Here is a 23,705-nt window from a genome sequence, read left to right as displayed (position 1 = left end):
TAAACACGGCACACAACGCTTCTCTGCACCCGCGCGCGCGAGGCGCGAACAGCGCAACGGTTTGGGCAACGCGGCGGTGTCTCTCTCCCCCCTCCTCCCCCGCTCGGCGTTTAGGGAAGCGGGGCAAGCGCGCCGGGGAGACGGGCAGGTGACGCGCGCCCCTCGCGTCGCCAAAAGGGGGTTTGAGGCGGGAGTCTGCCCCCACCCCCTAATGGAGCGGTAAGGCTCCTTAATTGAGGTTCGGTTCGCTGCCTCGGCCGTGGGAAAAAGGCGCTAATGAAAAGCCGGGGCGTGGCACCAAAACCGCCCCCGGAATCGGGCGCCCCCGCCGCGGTCACGCCCCGCAGCGCGCCCCCGCCGCCGCTTCCCCGTTCACGCCCGCGCGTTTTCCCGCTGATAAATGAGTCCAATTAGCGACCCCGCCGGGAGACCCGGGATTTTTTTAACGCCGCACAGCTTTTTGCCCCGGGAAATCAATTTCTGCAAACGCTGCTTCCTCGCCCTGCTATCTCTCTCGCTCGCCCTCCTTCCCTGTGTCTCTCGGAAGAGCGACCCGCCGACGTACTGGGGGACCGAATATGCGCGACACGGAGAGAGCGGCGCATATTCGGTCTCTACATCCGGGTCACCCTAGTTTTCGGGACACCGCGGAGATGTCAGGCTGGCCCACCGTATCATGTCCAGCTTTGCATGGACAAAGATTTTGAATACTGGAATATTGTAAGATACTGTGATGGAAATACTGAAGGTAACGGTTCAGTCCTACGATGCGCTGCAAAATCTTCTCTTTATTGTTTTTCTATCGATCGCATAGAAAACCAATGGGGAACGTTTTGGACCATAGGAAAAAAAAACATTAATAGCAAAAGAATGCAAACTTGCCGAGGGGAGATCTGCGGATATATTGACTGTTAAAGTGAAATCTTACAATATATGAAAAAATTGCATTCATAAGCTATTTACTTTTGAAAAATGTTTTTATCCAGAGTTCATGGGTATGACCTGCCCAATACCATAGATCATGCGTTATAGATCTGACAACGACACCGCATTCTTGCGTTAGCCGGCAACGCGGAGGACAGACAAAGGTGCGCAGTTCGATCACTTGGGAGGACGCCGAGGTCCCTCTCTCTCTTGCCCTCTCCTCATCCCGCTCTCTCTATAAAAGCACACTATTATCCATTAGAGTGATACACACTGTGATGTTGAATACAGGAGTGGTAATGTGGTGTGCTTGTTCAGAATACAACCGCAGTTTCGCTTCCTGAATTTCAGTATATTTAAGAACATCCACTCCAGTGCGCTTTGGATCAGAATTTCGGTCTGGGCTAGGTGGTTCATTGTTAGGAAAGATTAATCCAGCGCGACCGAACAAGGACACGAGAAAACACAGTACGGGCGCTGTCCTGTGTTTTGTAGTTCTCTGGATACCTGTGTAACGCTGTCCTAACACTGCAACCACCGGCAAGCTAATACTGGGTCCTCGAAAAAGCACCAGGACACGAACACCGTCCAGAATCTTGGGTTAACTAAAGTGAAGCCTCGATACGCTGACCATGGCTATTCCTTGAAATAACCAAGACGGTTTCTCAAACAGCGTCGCTACCAAAAGAAATCAGTTTTGCTCACTTCTCTATTGTTATGCTTGGGCCATCTGTATTTTTATGAAACTTTTATATGCCATCGAGCTGTGGGCTGGCAGCCACCGAACCGCTGTCGCTCTTCGCGTCGCTCAGATTCTGGATTTGCAGAACATTTCGCGCATTGCCAGAAAGCAGCTCGCGAGACTAACCAATAGCAAAAGGCTGTGTGGGTGCGTGACTTCTAATATAGCAGTTCTGCGAATGCATCAGCCGGCTCTCGTGACGTCACAGGTAATTCCATTTCACAGAGGAACCTGCCCGCCGCTTGCTATTCCATGCTAATGAATGAACTGCGTCGTCATGATAAATGGTCGGCGCCATTGTCTACAGGGCCTCTTTTGATGAGCATGTGCCGCTTAGTTCTTGAGTTGTATCCGATTACAGTAAAATGGGAAAGAAAAGCCACTCGCACAAGCCAGAACCCGGGTTGCTTGGCTTGTATGAACCGCTGACGATGGCTCGATATGGCAGTGCAACCTTCGGCATAAAACACTGCGCTCACAGCAGCTAGTCCTTTTTGGATCGTGCCGAATTAATCAGCAGTACCCATCCAAGCAGGTGAGCATGGCATGTGCTGAAACTTTCAGGGCTTCCAGATTACTTTATGTGGGACAAAATAAATGCGGGGATGCTTTTAGAGAATATGATTTTACAAAACACAGCTCCGTGAAGGAACCATCAAAACTATTACGAAAAAATATTGCGAGTTCAGTTACAGTTTATTTAGCTATCTTGCAGTAGTCAGCAGTTTTAGTTCAGCTGGTAAATCAAGCGACGATGATCAGGCCTCTGCATTAAACGAAAACCGAGGGCAACGAAGGACCACTGGGACGCAATTTCACCAGTATTTTCCGCAAGCGCGATCGCCCTCTCACCTCAACGGTCCCTCTACGTACGATCGTCAGATGTATCCGTCACGTTGCTAACTTTTCCAGCCATAGGCGACAAATAGCATATTCTGAAAAAACGTGCAGAACGTGAAATGTTCACCCATATATTAATAACTTAACGTTGAAATCTAGAGTTCGCAGAGATTTACACTTTGATTAACTTCGCTGGGGGTGCAAAGCTAAGGAATGGCCCGAGCACGCAGGGTGTAAATTTTCATCCTTCGTACACTGCGGGTTTGAATATCGCGTTCGCGACCTTGTATGCGGTGATATTTTTATTGCATTCTCAACATTTATTTAGGCCTCAAATTTTTATTTTCAGCAGAACGAATTCCTAACAAGCACTAATTATTCAGGACTGCTCTTTTTTTTATCGAATCAGGTTGAGTTGAGCAACTTGCCAACACATCATCATCATCATCATCATCATCATCCTGATTACGCCCACTGCAGGGCAAAGGCCTCACCCATGTCTCTGCAATTAACCCTGTCCTTTGACAGCTGCGGCTCGTTTCAAATTTATTTCAAATCGTCCATTCTGCATTTTTTCGATTAAGAGGTCTTATCAACCAACGGACCAATTGAAAAGCAGCGTTGGCAGCCCCGCTGCGCATCAGCTTCAAATTTAATATCACAAGTGGGCCACGCGAGGGCGGCAGCAGAGAAGCAACGAGCATAATGTACGCAGGTATGGGTCACTGGTAACATTTCTTTAAGCGCACGAAGGCCGTTTTGTCTACCTTCTTTGTTGCAACGAGCGCTCACTGAATAAAGATCATCTGAAATATTCGATACCCTCCTCCTCCTCTCCTTGTCCCGGGAAGAGGGAGGGTAGTGGCAGTCATAGCTGAATGACACATCCGCCTCCATCCACCATAAGTGGGCCCGCTCTAGTCAACGCAAATGACATGACACCAGATGGCACATACACGAGAGAACGTACTGTCGGGCGGGTGCAGATGCTATATAACACTCTTGTTAGTAATGCCTTGCAGGCGTTAACGCGAAGCTGGTGCGCCGCACGTCGAAACGAACGAAGTGACGTGCCTCTAGACAAAAACACTCACCTCCTAGTCTGTCTGGGCAGCAGGCGCCGCTGCAAAGTGGCACGTGGCGATCAATGCAATGTCGTTTGATCAATGCAATGCCATTTGATGCAATTTATTTTGTTCACCATCATACTATGTTAATATTTGTTATTTCTGTGTTGCTCACTGCTGTATAAACTGTTTTGGAGAACTGTGACCTCGTCTGGCTTTACCGCCTTTTGTCGCAGTTCCCGCTTTCCTTTTTGAAGAAAATAAACCTCAACCTCATGTTTGAGATTTGAGGAAAGGAAAAAAAAATCTAACCGAAGTGCTAGTAATATACACCACCATTGCTCCCCATACTACAAGGTGGACCACACATAGCGGGAACGTTCGAAAGCGTTGTTCTGCGGCTACACTTGCAGGCGCATCACATAGACTCACGATCATAACGTGTGATAAAACGCAGACACCTTGACGGTGCGCGAGTTGCGCGATGCACCCGCACCTGTAGCAGGAAGACCTCCAGAAGCACGCGTTGAGTTGCTCCTGCCAATTGCGGTCCACCATGTACAGCACTGTCTGCGTGTTTTCTACGGCTTTGGCCCACGTGAACGAAGTGCTCTTTGGCTAGCATATGAACACTACGGTTTCCGGTTCGAACACATAACGACGCCGGAGAAGAATTCCTACCCAACTATCTCTATCAGATGTAGCCGTAGAACCAAAAACATGGTAGCTTAGTAATAGTTGCTTGGGGGCTAGCTGGTGCGCATTTTCGGGAAAAGACTTAGCTCGAAAAGATTAAGACTTGTCCCGTCTCTCTTACTGTATGCCGAAAACATGCCAGTTACGGTGCTATCAGCTACTCTGACGCCCTGATTTTCGTGAGGACGCCGCGGTCCACACTTGCGCGATATAGTTCGTGCCAGCGCAATGCATCGAGTAATTTTTGGCGAACTGCGCAACTCTGCATTAATCCCGCAACCTGCGCTACATTTACTTTGGGTTCCATTCATCTTCACAGTGCACTTCGCACGGAGGACTCAAAAATGGGCGCCACGCTTCCGTGCCGGCAATAACATTTACTAAATACGGCTGGTCTCACTGTCAATGCCACAGAGCTCCAGATTCGCTGCTCGACACAAAGGAAGCCCGCCTTTGTTCAAGAGACTCGTAATCGCCACGCGTAAAAACCTCTCAAAACGCTTGTTTCTGCTCTCGGCTTGTCAGCTGGCGTCCTTACTGCGTTTACGTGCACCAGCTGGAACGCTCATATGCCCGTGCAAGTAACAGGGCCGCGTGCTTCAGGCTTCCTCGCTCCGCAGTCTGTCCTGCGATGCGACTACCTCGGAACGCTGTTACCAGCTCTGCGATCTCGCAGTTCGCGGGGCTCGAGGCATGAACGCGCGCGCCAAGCGGGGTCCGCTGTGCATGCAAGCACGTCGGAGGAATCAGTGCGCCGCTGATGAGACAGGGGGCGCGCGTTTCGTCAGGAACGGAGGCACTCCCCCGCGGCGCCCAGCGGGGCGCCAGGTGGGCTAATTGCGCGCGCCTAATTGCTACCGCTGGCTGCGCCGCACGCTGGGCGCGTGCCGCTGGCGCCTGTCAGCGGCACGCGGGCGCCCGTCTCCTTCGCTGGGGGCCGCTGCTTTGCATGGCGTCGTCTCCGTAAACAGAGAGCGCGCAGCATCGACCGGCGGTCGCCTGCAGGTAGTGCAGCAGCGGGACGCGACGATGCGCGAGAGCTTATCAGCGCGTAACAAGGTCGCGCCGCGCTGTGGTCGGGTGATGGATGCTGGCCGATATTAGCTCCGCGCGGCCGGGGAGACATATTGGGGCGCCGGAGCCAATATCGGCTGGCTGCGCGCTTTTTGATTGATGTCGCCGGGAAGACTATCGTTTTATATAAGAGATGTTCGACCCCGCGCCGCCGAAGCCGGGCGGGGAGCGCGCGCGCCCATTGGGGCAAGCTGTCGCCCTGTTTACTGCGGGCTCGCACATCCCTCTCCCTTTCCTCCGGCTCGGATCTCCGCGCAGCTGCGGCCGACGCGCGGCCATTTCTCGCAGCATCCGTCAAAGTCAGGCGGCGCTGCAGCTCGCCTGATCGGCGTCGGCCACGCGTGATCCCCCGAGAAAGAGCCCCGGCGAGCGCCCTCTGCGTTGTTATGCTCGGACGGCGTCTTTCTGCGCACGCGGTCCAGGAGCAGACGCTCGGGGCGCAAGTCTTCTTGTTCTTCTTCTTGGCCGCTGCTCGCTTCGCCGATGCCGAGGCGCGCGTTGTCGTCGTCGGCGGGGCGCTCGCAGTGGCTGCTGCAGCCGAGGCGGAGCCAGCGCGATCAATGCGACCACGTGACAGCGTCTCGCTGCTGCAGCTCGGAGAGTGAGGAGGAGGAGACGGCTGCGCTTTCTCGGAAGAGCAGCCCGCCGATCCGCGAAAGTGTGCGCCAAAGCGCGGGTCATTTGCATAGGCCGCGGATAGCCGGTCGGGTCCGTCAGCCGACGCGGCGGCGGCCATCTATTAGGCCTAGTCGGTCCGGGCACAGGAAAGCCACGGCCACGTAAGCGTGAGCGCTGTAACGGCCCGCGGCTGTGCGAGGCAGTTATCGGCGTTAACGGAGCGTAAAACTTGGTAAGAAGTACTAGCTGTGGTTCAAGGAGCGGTAGTATGCTGTGGCGGTTGATACAGGTACGACACACCCGAGAGGCGTACACCTTATTCAGCAGAATTTGATAAGCTGCACGCAGGTTGCGAAAGAGACAAATTTAGTACACTTTTTGCCGCCTAAAGAAAACAAGCCGGTACGATTCCGGCCGCGGCGGTCGAAATTCGATGAAGGCGAAATTCTAGAGGCCCGTGTGCTGTGCGATGTCAAAGCACGTTAAATAACCCCAGGTGGTCGAAATTTCCGGAGCCGTTCACTACGGCGTCCCTTATAGGCTGAGTTGCTTTGGGGCGTTCAACCCCCGTAAGCCAAACCAAACCTAAAGAAAACGAAAATGCAGCTCACATTGCAGGAATTGTGCTAGGCGCTGTTTCATTAGTAGTGGGGATGGTGCATTGGTTGATGGTAGCAATAATGACAGGTGAGGGTTAACGGATGTATACAGATGGCATGGGGCATCCTTCGTTAAGGTAGATTAAATTTCATTGCGCCGCACCTCGCTCTTTAGCGTATTGAGCTCCTCAACTATCTCTGTATGCTTTTTTGAACCACCTTGAAATGGAGTTCATCGACAACATTACTGTTTCACGCGAATCATAAGCGACAAATAATTCACATTCCATTGCTGACACCGGAACATGTGGCGAGTTCAGATGCGTAACAAAACTACATAAATAACTTTAAAGCTATAAATGTAGGAGAAACAAATTGAATGCAGTGAAATATTTGTCGTCTCTCAGAACCTTCGGTGCGTTAGTAAACAACTTCTCTACTGCAACGCCATGCAGATTTACTGTTGGCGGCAGGTGAAACGCAGCATCCTCTGTTCAAGAAGGTGGCAGCAAGAACTACTTAAAGACATTTAAGGGAAAAAGTAGGTTCAAGGACGCAAATTAATATGCATTCTGTCTGCGAACAGACGAGGCAAATCTTGCCGAATGATGAGAAATCACGTGTTTTCTCAGATAGCCTTCTATTGTTATTCTCATTTCCTGTTCTCAGGACAGATAAAGAAGGACTGCTTTTCTTTTTTTAAATTGGTTTTTGGGGAAAGGAAATGGCGCAGTATTTGTCTCATATATCGTTGGACACCTGATCCGCGCCGTAAGGGAAGGGATAAGGGAGGGAGTGAAAGAAGAAAGGAAGAAGAGGTGCCGTAGTGGAGGGCTCCGGAATAATAACGACCACGTGGGGATCTTTAACGTGCGCTGACATCGCACAGCACACGGGCGCCTTAGCGTTTTTCCTCCATAAAAACGCAGCCGCCACGGTCGGGTTCGAACCCGGGAACTCCGGATCAGTAGTCGAGCGCCCTAACCACTGAGCCACCGCGGCGGGTACTCCTTTTCTTCGAAAACAGTTTTGCACCACATCCAGCGCGCTAATAATCTCAGTAGAAGATTTCTTGGCCGCTAAAATAGTGCTCAGTACTGAAAACGCAGGAAAAGCTTCAGGCTGCCAATGTGACGGCCAAGGTACAGGCTGCAGATTGTTTCGGCTCGACTCAGCAAGGAGAGAGTGAAGTGAGCTGTGGCCTCCTAGTTTTTAGTGACATTTCGTACCTATAGGTCGAAAGAACGGATATAAAAGTTTTCCTTTCCAGCGATGTACTTATATTTCTTGTTTTAGTGACGAATCTCTCATCGTTCTCTGCTTACTAAACCACACAACGTCCACCGCTCGCCGTTTTAGTATCGCGCGCATGGTGTAGCTACGACTGCTTTTCTTTATGCTATCCGAACTCCAAAAGCAAAAAAATCCTCGACCACTTTCTTGGTACGAGCCGAAAAATTCAAACCATTAAGCGCCTTTCTTCTCCGCGTGCATAGTACTCGGCATTCCGATATCCGACTCCCCGTATAACGGCCGGCAATATATAGTGCACCCGGAATCAGGGGGGCTCCCCAGTATAGCACGCACTCCCACTACCCGCAATTTGAGAGGGCCGCTTCGAGGCAGGCAGAAAGAACACAGGAGGAGGAAAGAAAGAAAGGACCCCCCTCTCCCCCGCACTGCTTCTGCTGCCATGCACTTCTGCCGGTGACGGGACGCGAGCAAGCAAGCATCATAACCCGCGGGGCGCGACACGTCGAAGAGCATGTCGTAAACGCTCGTACGGGTGGGGGAGGAGAGAGAGAGTTACGAAGCATCAACTCGAGATTGAAAGTTGGGGAAGAGGTGAGCCATACAGCGCCGCGAAGCGGGCGGCGGGGGCGGCTCGAGGTGCAAGAGAAAGCGTCATCATCGACGCCCCGCGTGGCGTGCGGCGTCGGCCAGCAGAAGCAGCGGCAGCACGTGCGGCGGCAGCAGCTGCGTCGCAGGTGCGTGTCTCGCGCTGATTTACGGCGAACCGCCGCGGGTCGGGCCGGTGACAGCGGGGACGGCGTCTGCCTCGCGTCCCCGAGCTCGTCGCCGTCGTCGTGATGCACACACTCTCCCTCTCTCTCTCTGCCTCGGACAAGCATGCCTCTTCCCCCTCCCCCACCGGTCGGTGCCTATAATATCGTGGCCGTGCATAATTTAAACGTCGTCATTTCTGTTTACGCGCACTGTCACAATCAGTGCGGAGCAGAGGTGAGCGGTAGGGGGGCACAAGTATCGCTTTCACGCGACCGACGTTGAAACGCCCCTCAAGGTCACGCAAGTCTACCCCCTAGGGAGACCAGACTGCTGTTTTTCCCTCTCCGAAATGCAAGTAGCGGTAAACGAAAAAAACACTGAAATAAAAAAAATACGTTTGCGTTCATCTCGTGCGGTCAACAAAAACAGAAACGAAGGCGTCCTCAACGAAGGGATCGATAGAAATCGGCGGAATGCACCCGCCACGTTTGTTGCAATAACCGGAAAGTGTGTGTATATATATATATATATATATACTAGCGATCATGCACCCATTTGGTCTCGTAAGTAATTTTGTTGAGAACCGAAAAGTGTACCCATATCGATTTTTTTTTAGGTGACTATACCACGCCACTTTAAACTGGTAGTTCTGTAACCTGGGTGGACGGATGAAAAACCGCCCTCTTCATGGTGCAAGCAACAAAAAAAGGGCCAAAAAAATTCGGAACAATGCTTGAAGGGTATCTCCAGCAGTCGCGGATTACTTTACTCGTGTATTTGGTTCCACCAGGTGGTACAAGAGTAGCGGAGGTATAATCGGGCAAGTCGGGCTCCTAACACTTCTCGAGCGCTACGGGATGACTGTCGCTGCTGGCCGTGCGGCCTGTGGGCCCCTTCTAAGCTTGACGCGCCTTTTGTGTACAAGTGTCAGCACGGCATTGTTCCAGCCGCTCTTGCCTGCCTGCAGTCCGCCGCTTATGACCTACCTCGCCACGGCGGTGTCTTCGTTTCAGCTTCTCTATTTCAGTAAGAGATGGCGCGATAATAGGCAGTAGTACACAGTGGACGCATGACCAGTGCGAACGGAAAGCCGCTTCATCGCGTGCAGTCTGACAGCATGAAACGCCCCTCAAGAAGAAAACTAAAAGAACTGAATAAAAAGGAACCTCCATCACACCACTTTGTAGTCCGCGCGAGCGCACTCTTCTGCAGCTTGTCCAGTGTGTCGGTTTCATCTTGGCTCGCTTCTATTTTCTTAGCTACGGCTATTCGCCTCAAGCACCACCTACCGTGCCACCACCTCAATCAGGTCGAACTACAAAGACTCAACGCGGCACTCCGATCGGCGGTAAAGACGTCTCTTATTGTCCCTCCCCATGCGGCCACTCAACGCCTTCTCCAATTAAGCACCTACAATTAGGTCGAAGAAGTAACTGAAGCACAACGAGTAGGACAACTCCCGAGACTAGGTAACACGTACACCGGACGGGCCTTGCTCATTAGACTGGGTTACCCAGCGCCCACCTGCCACCAGACTCGGAGCCCCTGAAGCCCTCGTTGAGAATAATAATAATAATTGGTTTTTGGGGAAAGGAAATGGCGCAGTATCTGTCTCATATATCGTTGGACACCTGAACCGTGCCGTTAGGGAAGGGACAAGGGAGGGAGTGAAAGAAGAAGGGAAGAAGGAGGTGCCGTAGTGGAGGGCTCCGGAATAATTTCGACCACCTGGGAATCTTTAACGTGCACTGGCATCGCACAGCACACGGGCGCCTTAGCGTTTTTCCTCCATAAAAACGCAGCCGCAGCGGTCGGGCTCGAACCCGGGAACTCCGGATCAGTAGTCGAGCGCCCTCGTTGAGAGCGAAGGTCCACGTGGACCGCTCCCGAAGAACATGCCCGCTGACTACAATGCGGGCCGACGGCCGGCCCGAGAACAGGCGCTTCAACGTTCTTTCGTAAGGAACCCGTCCGTACTACACACAGACACGTCAAGTTACCCCGACAAGCCTGTCACAAGCCTGGCCGTCATGAACGACGACGGCCGGGTATTACTAGTGGGCTCCATTCTCTATAGCTCGAGTAGGAGGGCGGAAGAGACAGCCTTCGCATCAGATATATCTCATCCAATACCGAGGAAGAAGGCGTTCAAATCTGCACTATCATCACAGACTCACAAGCCACATGCCGAGCCTTCTCGTCCGGCCTACTGTCTTCCCAAGCATACTAGACCCTACGTCAATGTCAGCAGCTCACACACTACCCGTCATTCGCATCGTTTGGGCAGCAGGACATGCGTCCCGTGCCTTGCTACGAGCTAGTGCATGCGCTCGCCCGCGAGCTGACCACCCGTGCAAGAGGTTGGAGATGCAGAAGATGGCGAGCTACCAACATATGCATAAAACAGCGAGGAAGACGCTCCTATCCTAACACCAACCGCACAGCCATCGCCCTCGCCAGAACCACTCACATACGCACTCACCCTCGAATATTACAGGTAACAAACAGAAACACTTCCCCCGCCGCATAAATCCCTGTCCAGAGCAGACGCCACTGACTGGCGACAGCTTCAAACATGCACCTTTCCGGAACCCTATACCACAAACATCTATTCTTTCCATCGCAGTACCTGCTGTCAGTCTTGCTGCAGCTCTAAACCCACCCTGTATGATTCCGTATGGGTATGCCCCAAAACACAAAGCTGCCCACCCATTCCAAACCCTATATTTTCTCCTCTTAAGAAGCTGCCCTACCCAGCAAGACCAATTACGGCTGATCGAGTAGACACGCGGGATAGAAGCGGCTGCCGTTTTCTTGGACTGAGCACGCCACCCGAGGAGGAATCGACCATCTCTTCACCAGTTCCAAATGACTGGGTTTAAATACATATTTTCTAATCATCATCTTCGCTTATCTCATCAATTCAAGCCTCTTCCAGTTTTTTTTTTTTTTCTGTCGAGGTAAGCCTAGGTGCAACACAAAAGCACTAAGTTTGGCTGAGTGTATACCTGAACTCGTTTCCACTGGTTGCGTCAGAAAGCGGCATAAACGTGCGGCTGAGATTACATTTTTCTTATACCTGGTCCGCTGGATCAGGAAGATCCCTTTCCTTCCTTCCGTGAGACACGTGCGCGACGGAATGGTTGAAGTGCGAATGCGGATGCGGTGTATCCGACTGCTCTTTTCGATCTTTGAGGTTGAGTTTGAAAGCTTGCCTCCGAATCGTGGCCATGTGGCAAAACAAACTTTGGCGTCGAATGCCCTCGTAACGCAGAATACAGAAAATGGAGATCATCTTCCATCCTCCGACATCCAGTCGACGACATTAGCGCGGAAGAACTCAAGGTGGCCAGCTAATTACGCGCAAATAAGGTTGCGCGCGCTCTAGCCAGCCCTCAGACTTCTCCGAAAAACATCCTGTGTGCTAAGCTGTTTGGAAGCTAATGCTGAGCTGAGCTATTTTGGCGCGCTTAGTTTTCAAGCCTACATTGACGCAAGTTAGTTACATTACACCCTGCCTGAACCGCGGCTGTCAACAGTGAAGAAAGCAAGAAGCTGCTGTCACAAGCACGTGAGAGCAGGCGCCGAACTGTACAGACCATTGGGCTGCTTCGTGTGGTAAAACCTCAGGAAACGCACCGGGCAACAAATACTTAGCAAACAACAGAACGCGTGTTTCACGTTAAGTTTTCTTATGTTTCCTGTCCTATTCTGTTCTGTCAAGCCTTGTTGTTTCCAGCCCAAGTCGTTGTATGTCTTTCTCACTGCGCCTTCCCTATGCAGGCCTTTAGGCACGGATTTGTATCTCTAAGCCTACTTGGAGAATTCCCCAGCTGAATGGCTCATTAACCAAGTTTTATAAAATGCAGCTCTGCGGCAAAAAAAAAAAAAAAAACTGGAGGGGCACTTAAGCTCCGGTTTAAGGGTGTGACGCGAGAGCATTAATGGATTAATGCACATATATGCGGAATTGGCCATTCTCTACATTCCTAGATTGCTGGGAGTCCTCGTACAAATGCTGGCGCAGTGGCGCAGCGATTAAGCAATACGCCACTTCCTTCAGGGGGCAGTTGCTGCCACTGGTGGGGCTTGTGAGACCAAGGTTTCTTTTCCCGAGCAGCCTCTCATGACCAATCGTTAAATGAACTGCCACCTGCCACGGTGGGCAGTTTGCTCACAATCCGGTGGACATTTTATCATCAAGTCACAAGGTCGAGCGACCTAGGTGACCCACCTTGGTTGCTTCTATGCAGATTTTTCGCTCATGACGGTGACGATTATAACGCCGGATTTTCAGCTGAACGGAGCCCGTAGTGTTACCGCTTTAATAGCTAGCACATAAAGGATATCAAAAATGTTCGTGTAAAAGTTTATCGGCCTCGTTACTAGCGACAAATCACCCCCAGGTCCATTTTACTATTTAATTCTGCTTTCAGGCTTGAAATCTGAGAGCAGCATCATAGCCAGCACATATGGCTTCACCAACCACGTCAGTTCTGGGAAGATGGTACACGGCATGCCGATATGGCATATGGCATATGGCATATGGCATATGGTATATGGTATATGGTATATGGTATATGGTATATGGTATACGGTATACGGTATATGGTGCAAAGGGTTTAATTTCCCAAACGACACATGGGCTATGAGCGACGCCGTAGCGGAGAGGGCTTCGGATTATATTTCAACCACCTGAGGTCCTCTGATTTACACTGATATCGAGCAGCACTAGAGTACGACACAGATTGACACAGCGCAACGGAACGAGGACGAGAAGAAGAAGAAACAAGAAACACGCGGAGGGCGCTGACGTGTTTCGTAGAAAGTATGAACCAACTAGACCACACCAGAATCCTCATAGAGCACTAGAGTACCTTGCATAATTAAAGAAAGAAACTGCATGTGCCCGACGTGGCTTGCCTGGGGACGTAACATTTCAGTAGGTGATTACGACAATTAAGTGCAGTTTGCCTTAGCCCTTAAAGCTAACCGCGGAGACTAAGTGCTTATGACAGCTTCCCCCCCCCCCCCCCCCCCCCCTGCCGCAATTTTCTGCGCACATTGGTAGCGTAGCTCCTGCTTCTGCTGCGGTCTCCACCGCCTGGAAACTTGAATCCTATGAAGGTTGCGCCACATCTAGACACGTGCTTTCTGAGAATGAGCTAGTGTTTGCTGTCAAAACAGGGCCGCTGCCTAGCGGACACGTTGAGAGTGAGAAAGTAATTTCATGAAAGGAAAGGTGGAGGGGTCGGCCGGCGGTAAGGTGACCCTGGCCTGCTAATGGAGACGTTAATTATACAGCGAGAATGCTGTCATTCCAACGCTTCCAAGAGTAACATTTCGTTGTCTCTAGGAACGAGCGTACAAAGCAACACAGAGCACAGGAATAAGAATTACGACAGGTCAGAGCACTGATAGATTAAGCAACACCTGTTGCTGGGCTAGTTGGTCATTTTCTATGCTTCTAGCATATTCCAAGTATATTCAATGGTTTGCGCGCTGGTTACTACAAGCATGGAAAATAACTAGTCCAACAGCAATTGTTCCGTAATCAGTATTTCCATTATACAACTAGCATTCTCCACGATTCACTGGGCGATATGCGGAGAAGAAAACGTCGACACGAAAGACGATTGAGCTTAGTTGCAAGTTGATAGCGACCAGAAAAGAAACAGTACCTTTTGCACTATGCTGCTTAGCAGCCATCAGGTTGAAACGTATCTGCAATACTTAGGACTCAGAACATGTTTAATCGTCGTTCCTTCGTTATTGCCATTATTTTGATATAAACCGTTTCGTTATAAAGAGGCTGGACTGCATTCCATTTCTAACTGAATACTTATTTTGTTGCGAACGGAAGCCAACACAGACACAGTAAGCGAAACAATCGATTTTACTGAGAGCGAATATTCGGTGCAGTTGTACTCGATATCGCTTAATAAATAAAAAAAATAACGGAAGGCAAAAATACGGACAATTAAGAGGTGACGGGAAGAACATAGCAAGAGCTGTTAAGAAGAAGACCGCACTGGGTGTTAGTATACGATGTACACACGAGATGCTAGCGCGAGCAGGGCCTGCGCGTTCAACGGGGTCGGGATGCCTGCGGCGACAAGCTTCAGCCAGCAGTGGGGACGCAGCGGAGCTGGCCTTTAAAGCGACGACCAGCCCTGATCTCCTTCAGCCGTTAACGCGTCGTTACGGGCAGACGGCACAGCTCAGCCCCTGTGTTCAGGGAGTATCGGCGGGGTGTGTCCAAAATCGCCCCGAGTGAGACATTTTGCCGGTGGCGGCTGAAAGGACGAGTTGCGGCAGAGGATGAAGCCTGCGGGGAGGGATGTCGAAGCGGAGGATAAATCAGGCCGACGGTGGTGGTAGCGGCGCGGCGCTAATCCTGGCTAATCCCGGTGGGCTTCACCGACGCTGCCGGTGACAGGCAGCAGATCCGGGGATTAGCCGGCATCGCTACAGCCTCGCGCGCCCCTTGTCAGGAGCACGGGCCGCTGACGCAGTTTGTAAATGCCAGTGTTGGGGGCGTGAAAGAGAAAACAAATGTGCGGATGTAGTGAGGAAGACAAAACAGACTCCCGCCGGGAGAAAGCCAGTGACTGCACGCGTCTGAGCATGTGTGGCGATAGTGGTGACACGTAGACTTGCGTGGGCAAGCCATTATGAGCGCGTGCTAATCATGTTATCACCTGATATAATCACCAGGTTGCAAAGATAACAAGAGGCGTTTTTTTCTCTTTTCGCTTTCCAGTGCATAACTACATGGCCACAGACCGTTTTCTCAAGCATTCCAGCCCTGAAAAACCGAGCATCAAGACGTGGAAAAGCTTGTGCCTATTAAAAAACCGGTGGGTACCCAGGGACACTGGGGATCGAACCCAGCAACTGCAGCAAGCGAGGTGGATGCTCAAATCACTAGATGGCCACAGCGGTGTAATAAAAGTCACAAGTGGGCCTTACCACACATGGCGGATTCAATCCATCAAGATTTCAGTTGTTAGTTCATCCTCGTGTCCCGTGCTTCCATTCTTCGTAAGCACCACCTCTCGGCTGCTATAAAAACGATAATTATCAGGGGCCCATGCTTATACCAGCGCATGCTTTTACATCTAGCACTGATGTCGCAGTTGAGGAAATACCCCCTGCCCACTTCCGTGAGGCGATCTCAAGATGCAGGATGTATGATGCATTCTGCCAAGGCGGTACAATGCAGTAGGCAAACTCTATGGAAATCTAAAAAAAATCGTAGTGATTTCTTTCAGACTCTGCAGGCGGTTTCTCCGGTATGTACCAGCAGATTTTTCTCTGAATCCATCCTTTTCTGACAGCCCAATGTCGTTTCAACTCTGTATATCCATGAACAATTAGGCTTTATTTGTGGCCATTGAACCATGATTAGTAGTCTCAAACAGCCTCAGTGTGTCGAATGCTTTTAGTCCATACGCTAAACGTTAACTTTACTTTATGCATGCAGGAGTACCTGTAGTTAATTTTTTTTTTCCTTCTAAGGAAAATAAAGGGGAAGGAAAGAGCTTATTCATTCTTTTTGTCAACCCCTATGCAATACAAGAAGGCCTTTAGGGGTATCCGAATGAATAAATAAATCACATATCACGTATTGACGACTCCCGTTGATACTTCTTTGTCTGAGCCGCTTTTGTGCTCGTCACTTCGCGTATTGCATTTGATTTCTTCGTGTGGTATGGCTGCGTTTTCAAATATTTGCGCATATCCTTTTGTTCGACAGCCTTGCGGGCTTCTTTCTACCAGTGCTCGAATAAAAATCAATATTAGCCCTGAAGCGAACAGTTCTGTTTTTATGAGTACGCCTGGGCTGTACCGCGCAACCATGTATTTTTTGTCTTTGCTGCCCCATTTGTAAATTCCATACGAGAAAATTGTATCTGTCCTGAGTAATAAACTAGATTGAGTGAGCTGGTTCCGGCACTACGCTTCCAAGCTCACGTTCATCCGACTGCCGCAGCCTTGAATGTTTTGCCTCTTCTCGCGACCAGCCGGTCGCTCTGCACAAGTTACTCGGTTTCATTGATCGAGTTATTTGCGAAATTCAGAGCGCGGCCACTGCACGTAGCTCGTTTAGTGGCACGGGCAGGAACACTTCCTTTTTCGTCCTTTTTATCGTCCCGCAATAATTTTTGTGCGCAGTTCGTGTGTCCCAACTTATTTTTTTTCCTGTCTTTCGTATTTCAACACGACTTCCGAGTGGGCGCATTTCTGCTGACAGCAACGGCGGTGTCAGCAAAAGCGCGCTGACCACTGAACTTCCTACTAGGTGGCCCGACGTTGGGGGAACTCCTGCGAATTAAGCTGGCTTTGCGGCGTGTCTAACGCCACGAGTACGCGTCAGTTCTTCCTGTAGTACGTCCGTGCTTACCATGAGGAAGCAGTATCGTATGGCGCCTGCCACTCTCCGCGAAATAGGGGAAGAGAGGCGCTACCTCGTGCGTGGGCTCCGTCGGCTGACGATGTGGATATGCGGAGAAGCGTTCCCTCCGCCACCACAAACCCCCCTTTCCCAAAGAGCCGCTGCCCAGACGATTGGTGAGGAGCCGCGTCGTCTTCTTCGCGACAGAAGAGTCGACCCGAGGCGGGTCGCGCGCCCGGGGTCCGCCCGGGAGGAGCTCCGCCTCCGATCCCGCCTCCGCTGCCACTGCCGCCGCGGGTCCAAGATGGCGGCCGGGCCAGGGTTGAGACCCCCTTCTCTCTTCGATCGACCCGCGGCGCGCGCGCCACACACAAAAGCTTGGCCCGGAAATGGAGCACATAAAAGCATCCGGCACCATCGGAAGCGGGGAGGTGCTGGCACCGCAGCGGCCAACCAGCCTGACCCGCAAGGCCTCGCGATGGCGGCGGCGATAAGGAAGACGCTGAGGCTGCAGCCATGGAGGCGGCCGCCGCCGAGCGATTTTTTTTTGGGCTGAGCTCAGAAGCAGCGCCTTTCCAGTTAGACCACGGGCACCGCCGCCACTGGGGAAGACACAATTGGCGGACGTCCTATCTCGTATAGAGAAGTAGGGGAGGGGAAGGTATTTCTTTTTCGCTCTAAGCGCACGCTAAGTGCCCCGACGTCGTTCTGCGAAACGCTGCTCCACTCGGCCACCATCCGCGTTCGGGGGCCCTCTCTAGTTGGCCACGGCGGAAACGCTCGCGTGGCGGCGCTGGCGGCTACGCGCGTTTGGCTATCATTTTCCGATGAAAGTGGAAAGGGAAGGAAAGGAGACCTCGACGTGAGGAAACGGTGAATAATAATTTAATACCGCCGGGGGAAGCCGCTGATTGCCCTTCTTGAAACAAGTATGCAGCTTTACATTGAGAATGGTTGAACCGGTAGGCGTGAAAAAAGGAAGTAGCGCCTCCTTTTCTTTTTTTCATTTCCTTCGATTTTATTCCATTATTTTTTTTTTTTTGTGAGCGGGCGTTGTTTTCAGTGAGGGGAAGCAATGGGCGACTCTAGAGAGCGAGGAAACACTATTTCCGGCTTTAAAGTTCGATCCCATTCACGCTTGAATTTAGAGGAGTTGAAACGGGCAATAATGATGCAGAATGCAGCTTCCCTCCGCACTGCTCCAAGGCCTATAACATTCCACCAGCATAATTAAGCCTTATCGCAGGCGTAATTCAGGAGAAGAGCACTGGCTCAGTGCATCATAACAAACGGTATACGTTGCCTACCATTCCCTGGGGAAACTTTCCTGCTATCGGTAGCCTTTGCAGCCGAAACCAGCATCAGCTATAAACTTTTTTTTATTTACCTTGATGACGCAGACTGTCTTGATTCTGTGAACTTTTTGCTTCTTCTGCCAAAAAATAACTCAGCCTTTATTTTTAAAAAAGCCTTAGCACAAGGGAACGGCATGGGTTCATGTACCGACCATATTTTGTTATATACACTTTATCTGCGTTTTCTGAGCTCTTGCTCCCAACCATGAGGTCTTGATTTTAACCATGTGTAGGCCTTTAGCACTTACTGTCCATACACAACTACACAACAGCATTCTTTTTTTTTATTTGAGTGCATTAACATTGACTAAAACTTAATTCATACATGGTATGGCTGTGTGGTTAATCTTGTGAGGCAAAAGTGCGTAGAATTTCGTACTACGTCAATTTTAGGCATCTGTTTTGGGAAGCGTACAATTTGCGTACGTGATCTGTGTCATGACCAGTATTCCACATATATCGAGAGTGGCACTCTTCAGGGAGCATAAGCGGCAATCAGCGACCGTATGTGCCAGGCCTTCCAACAAACCGACTTCCGCATCCGCTAAACATGACTCAAGCAAACCATAAGAAATGTTTCTTACACCGTGGTCTCAAGCCTCCAGTCGGTAACACAGCTGTGTGCTCTGTGCCGCTCACGCTTCCTAAATACTTCTCCCCGACAGTACTATCGTCATGAAATTAAACGTGAACGGGACAACTGAAGCGACAAAAGGAAAACTGGAAGACTTTTGTTAAGTCATGGTAGTTACTTTCGAGGACAATTAGCCCTTATGGAATACGATGACCACTCCTCGGAGGTCACTGCTAACCTTATTTACATTTTCTTGTCTCCAGCTGTTATCTTTTGACTTTTTCCTTCGAGTTTTAAATGTTCCGTTTGCGTTTCATTTGGCACTGACTTTTCATATTCAACAGAATGGTCCTAATGAGGCTTCGTTGAGTGCAACTATAAGACATCATCTTTTAGAGCTCTCTTTAATGTGAAATCATGATCATCGCAATCCTCTCTGGCTTTCTCCCCGGTTTACCTTTTTTTATAGCCTTTTGACGTACCAGAACAATACTTCGTATTATGAGGAACGGCCTGGGAGAGGACTCCTAATTAATTTGGACCACCTGGGGTCCTTTAACGTGCAAAAACATCGCACAGCGCTCGGGCATGTTTACATTTCGTCTCCACGAAAAAAAAACCCGGCCGCCGGGGTCGGTATCGAACAGTCGGACAGTCGAACGCCGTGACCACTGAACCACAGGACTGGTAGATTTTGCTTTCATTGCCTGAAGCAGATAGCGCAGTATCTAATAAACAGCAATCCGGAAGTGTGACCGTCGGGTGGGTTCTCAAACTTTTTTCCCTCTCTGACTCACGAGGCCGTTGAGGCGTTTTTCCGACTTTGTTGTGTCGCTGTCACACTCAAGCAGGCAGTCGTTAATGGGCCAAATAATGTGGGCCCCCAATCAAAATTCGTCCCGGCAGGCTGGCATTTTTTGGCTATTAACTTTCCCCATTGGTTTTTATGACAGTCTTAACTACTCGATGCGAGCAACGGAAAAACTTTAAGAGAAAGATTTTGCTACGCATCGCAAGAATGGACCATTACAATATACATTTTCATAGCAGTACCGTACAAACTTTCGCAGTTACAGTACAGTTAAAATTTACGTTCAAGAATCTTGGACTTGAAAGCATCAAGAGGTGTTTGTGGTCCTGCGCAATGCGTGGCTGGCACACCAAAAATGGATCTTTTATCTTCGCTCACGTAAGAGCGTTCCTGGTGACAGTTAAAAACCCATCTCGAAAGCGCACTCAAAATTTATGCCATCAGGAGGCTGAAAATCCCGCCTCTACTGATCGTCATCTCGTTTATCTTAATGCTTTCTCGTGCGTCCAAAGGCATGACAGGAGCAGGAAGGAGTGTTTTCAAGCTGGCGCCCCCCGACCGAAAGAGGTCCGTCTCATCGCTACGAGCGCCTCCATGACACCCACCCCCTTGCTCGTTTCCCCTTACTCCCGACACCATCCACTTGAGCTCGGTCATTTTCCACTCCGTGACGGCGTCCCACCCACACCGATTACAACAAGAGCACTCAGCGGGTCTCTTCCACGAGCCTGGAATGGGTGAGGGAACCCGACGTGCAGGCATTCCTTTCAATAGAGAAGCGGCCTCTTATTACACATGCATATATGCGCCATCAGCGCTCAGGAATGACGCGCTTCACCCATTCTGCGTAAAGGAAGGTCGCGCCATGGCTGTGTCGCCTTCATACACCGCAAAAAACAGGGAGCCCAATATCTGGCCGTCCGTGTAATCTGCTGCAATGTGAAATTTGTATGATTTGGAGGTAAGTCGATATTCAGCAGTTGTCGTTGGCGTGCGAAAGGTAAGGCTCAACAGCTTACGCGAAGCCGCCTTCTTTCGGCATTTAAACAAGTGAACTCCGGTATGTTGTGCATGCTCAGTACTGCAAGTGGGCTGGTGCGGTACAGTTGTCGCTGTGAGAGGGAAAATACTGAGTGTTCATCTGGCGGGAACGTTGTGAGAAATTGATTTTTTTCGCAACCAAGTTCCACAATTCCGGTTTTGACTACAGCGCTGCGATAGGATAGGATATCAAAACTTGTAATGTCCAACAGAAAGAGGGTTTCCAGAGGGCTACCCGCCTAGACGACGGCCGAAAGGCCTTAACTTTCAGCGGCGGCTTCGGCCAGTCGGACGAGTTGTAGCTGTGTCGCCGGGTAGGAGCTCAGTAGTAAGGTCTCCCATTGGTCTTTCATCTTTATGCCTCGTCCCTGCCGGGCGGCATTAGGACATTCCCATAGTATGTGGTCCAAGGTGGCCCTAAGTTCGCAGTTTGCGCATTTGTCTGAAAATTGCCCCGGCTACATAAGACTCCAGAGGCTTGGTACCTGGTCAATGATCTGTCCGCTGGAGGAAGCCTAGCTCGTTGCAGACGGTAGTGCTGTGTAATTTCTCAGTGTGCCACCATGCGATCACTGTCTGTGAAGACCACCTCGCTCGGGTCTGCCCGGAAGGAAAAGCCTCGGGAGAAGTCGTGGGCCGTCTCATTACCATGCAGGGATGCATGTGCTGGTGTCCAGACTAGTGTAATTTTCCGGTCGATTACCTGACGGCTTAGAATTGTATTCGTTAGAGGCTAGGCCTGGCCCCTGCTGAAATTTAGTATGGCAACTTTGGAGTCACTGATGATGTACCTCGCTTTTGTGTCTACTCAAGCCAGTGCTATATGACAGCTTCCTCCGCAGTCTCTGGATTACCCAAGAGCATGGAGGAACTTATTTTGAGGAGTTGTTTATTATTGACGACCGCGATGTGAGGCACTCTCTCCGCGCCTTGTGGTTTCTGTCCTCGATGTCAAAATATGTCGTCGTCCATAACTCTCGAGTTATACTTCTGGCCGCCGATAACGGGATTCAGGTGTGTCTTCGTCACCATAACCGTAATAATGGTGAATTTTAATGGCGCAAGGTACTTTCCACGACTCATTTTTCAAGAATTTCTCCCCAGAGGAACCGAGCACTAAGACAGGGGAAAGCTAGAACCCTTTAAAAACCGAGGATACCCGGCGGCACTGGGGTCGAACCTCGTACCTCCCGCATACGAGGAGGATGCTCAAATCACTACGCCACCGCTACGGCGTATCATACCGGAAAGCTCTGGCTGCCATAACTTCTCCTCAGGCGACAATGATGTCTGGAAGTCTTCCTCGACCTTTTTTGCTGCGCTAGTAGTTAGTGGCTTCATCCCTGGGTTTTCCCGGTACATGTATCATGCGCGACCACGTGACCACCCTCTGCCCGATGTCCGTGCAACGCGCCTCGTTCTACCCCCGACGTCGTACCGTGGGGCGCGCGGTCACAGCAGGACGGCACCGGAAGGCTCTCACGAGGACAACCTTCTAAATTCATCTAGTCCTCTTTCGACGGTTTTGATCGTTGCAGGAAACGCAGACGTCAAGAAACGCAAGCAAATCGCCGTCAACGTCATGTCATAGGACTTCACTCTTGAAAACAGTACCACGCCGTCGACAACAATGACACGTGCACTGTATCTTCCGTTTAGTGTGCAGCACAGGGTACAAGTTCTTACGCTCATCAGCAGGCATTGTCTGAAGCCTCCGGAGCCCTGGACTGAGGGTCCACCCACGTGCGCACCAGCCACCATCCTCTTCAATAAACGTTCACTCACTCTGTCCACAAGGTAAACATCATTGCACTGCTAGAACCGTAAACGTCATAGAGGATATAAGCACAGCGGCCAAACGAAAAGATGTCCACCTCGTCGTACAGAGCTGTAGCAGTGTACGGGTTTCCATTAAATTATGAATGCCGGCGCTAGCACTCGCATTCGCAGCATTTTATAGATGGTCACTAGCATTTTTTCTGACTCTTCCCTCTTATTTTATTTTCACCTATGGATGTGCAGAAGGCTTCCCATGTCCCTTCTTGGGCGGATTAATTTACACTTATCAGTGCGTTAATTCTGTTACACAAAGTAGCACGGGCTGATGTCTTTGAGTGATTGTCCGTACCCGTGGAGTATCTGTTACGGGTCCGAGTTGGACTTATTTTTGGAAATGTGGTAGAGAGTTTGAAGGATGCTTCACTTCCGCCACCGTTTGGCCCGGTATTGCACTGCCTCCGGGATCGGCATTGTCTTTAGCTCGTCTTTACTACCCTGCCTTTCAACTCTCCTTCTATCTGCACGTGGTAGCGATTGTGGCTCGGCTTGAGCCAGTGGGCAGGCCTGTGCACTTTCCTTTTCTTTCTTCCTGGCAGCAACAGACAGACAAACAGATGTCTTTAATCTTCTTTCCTGCTATGGGTATATGCCTCGAAAGTACTACTTGACGAAACGTGGACCGGCTTGTGGTCTTGCCTGCGGGGCAGGGTTGGCGCTATACTCACCTCGTGGGCCGACGCGTCGCTCCTGCAGCCGGCCGCCTTTGACCGCTCGCCCCCGCCGCCGCCTCCGGGCCCCGCGGTGCCGCCTGCAACCGAAGGAGAAGCAACCCCGCCGTCAGGCTCAACTGCGCACGCAGGAGATTTATTCGTTGGCAACAATAAAGACAAGACGCGCTTCTGCAGAAGTTAAATGGTTTTTTGGGGGGAAAGGAAATGGCGCAGTATCTGTCTCATATATCGTTGGACACCTGAACCGCGCCGTAAGGGAAGGGATAAAGGAGGGAGTGAAAGAATAAAGAGAGAAATAGGTGCCGTAGTGGAGGGCTCCGGAATAATTTCGACCACCTGGGGATCTTTAACGTGCACTGACATCGCACAGCACACGGAAAATGAAAATTGGTGTTTGGAGAAAGGAAACCACCCGCCGCGGTGGCTCAGTGGTTAGGGCGCTCGGCTAC

The 23,705-nt window shown here is 50.8% G+C and overlaps 1 protein-coding gene across 1 annotated transcript in view; it reads right to left on the bottom strand.

The window, feature by feature from the left end:
- Window positions 1–23,705, bottom strand: part of LOC144120682 (uncharacterized) — a 202,502-nt gene that overhangs the window by 124,633 nt on the left and 54,164 nt on the right. The window contains exon 2 of the mRNA XM_077653317.1: window positions 23,251–23,333. Coding sequence (XP_077509443.1) covers window positions 23,251–23,333 — 83 coding nt within the window. The remainder of the gene's footprint in view (window positions 1–23,250; window positions 23,334–23,705) is intronic.

This window comes from Amblyomma americanum, chromosome 2 (assembly GCF_052857255.1).
Source record: "Amblyomma americanum isolate KBUSLIRL-KWMA chromosome 2, ASM5285725v1, whole genome shotgun sequence".
Taxonomy (NCBI): domain Eukaryota; kingdom Metazoa; phylum Arthropoda; class Arachnida; order Ixodida; family Ixodidae; genus Amblyomma; species Amblyomma americanum.
Note: the sequence above shows the minus strand (reverse complement) of the source record. Positions and strands in the feature narration are given on the sequence as shown.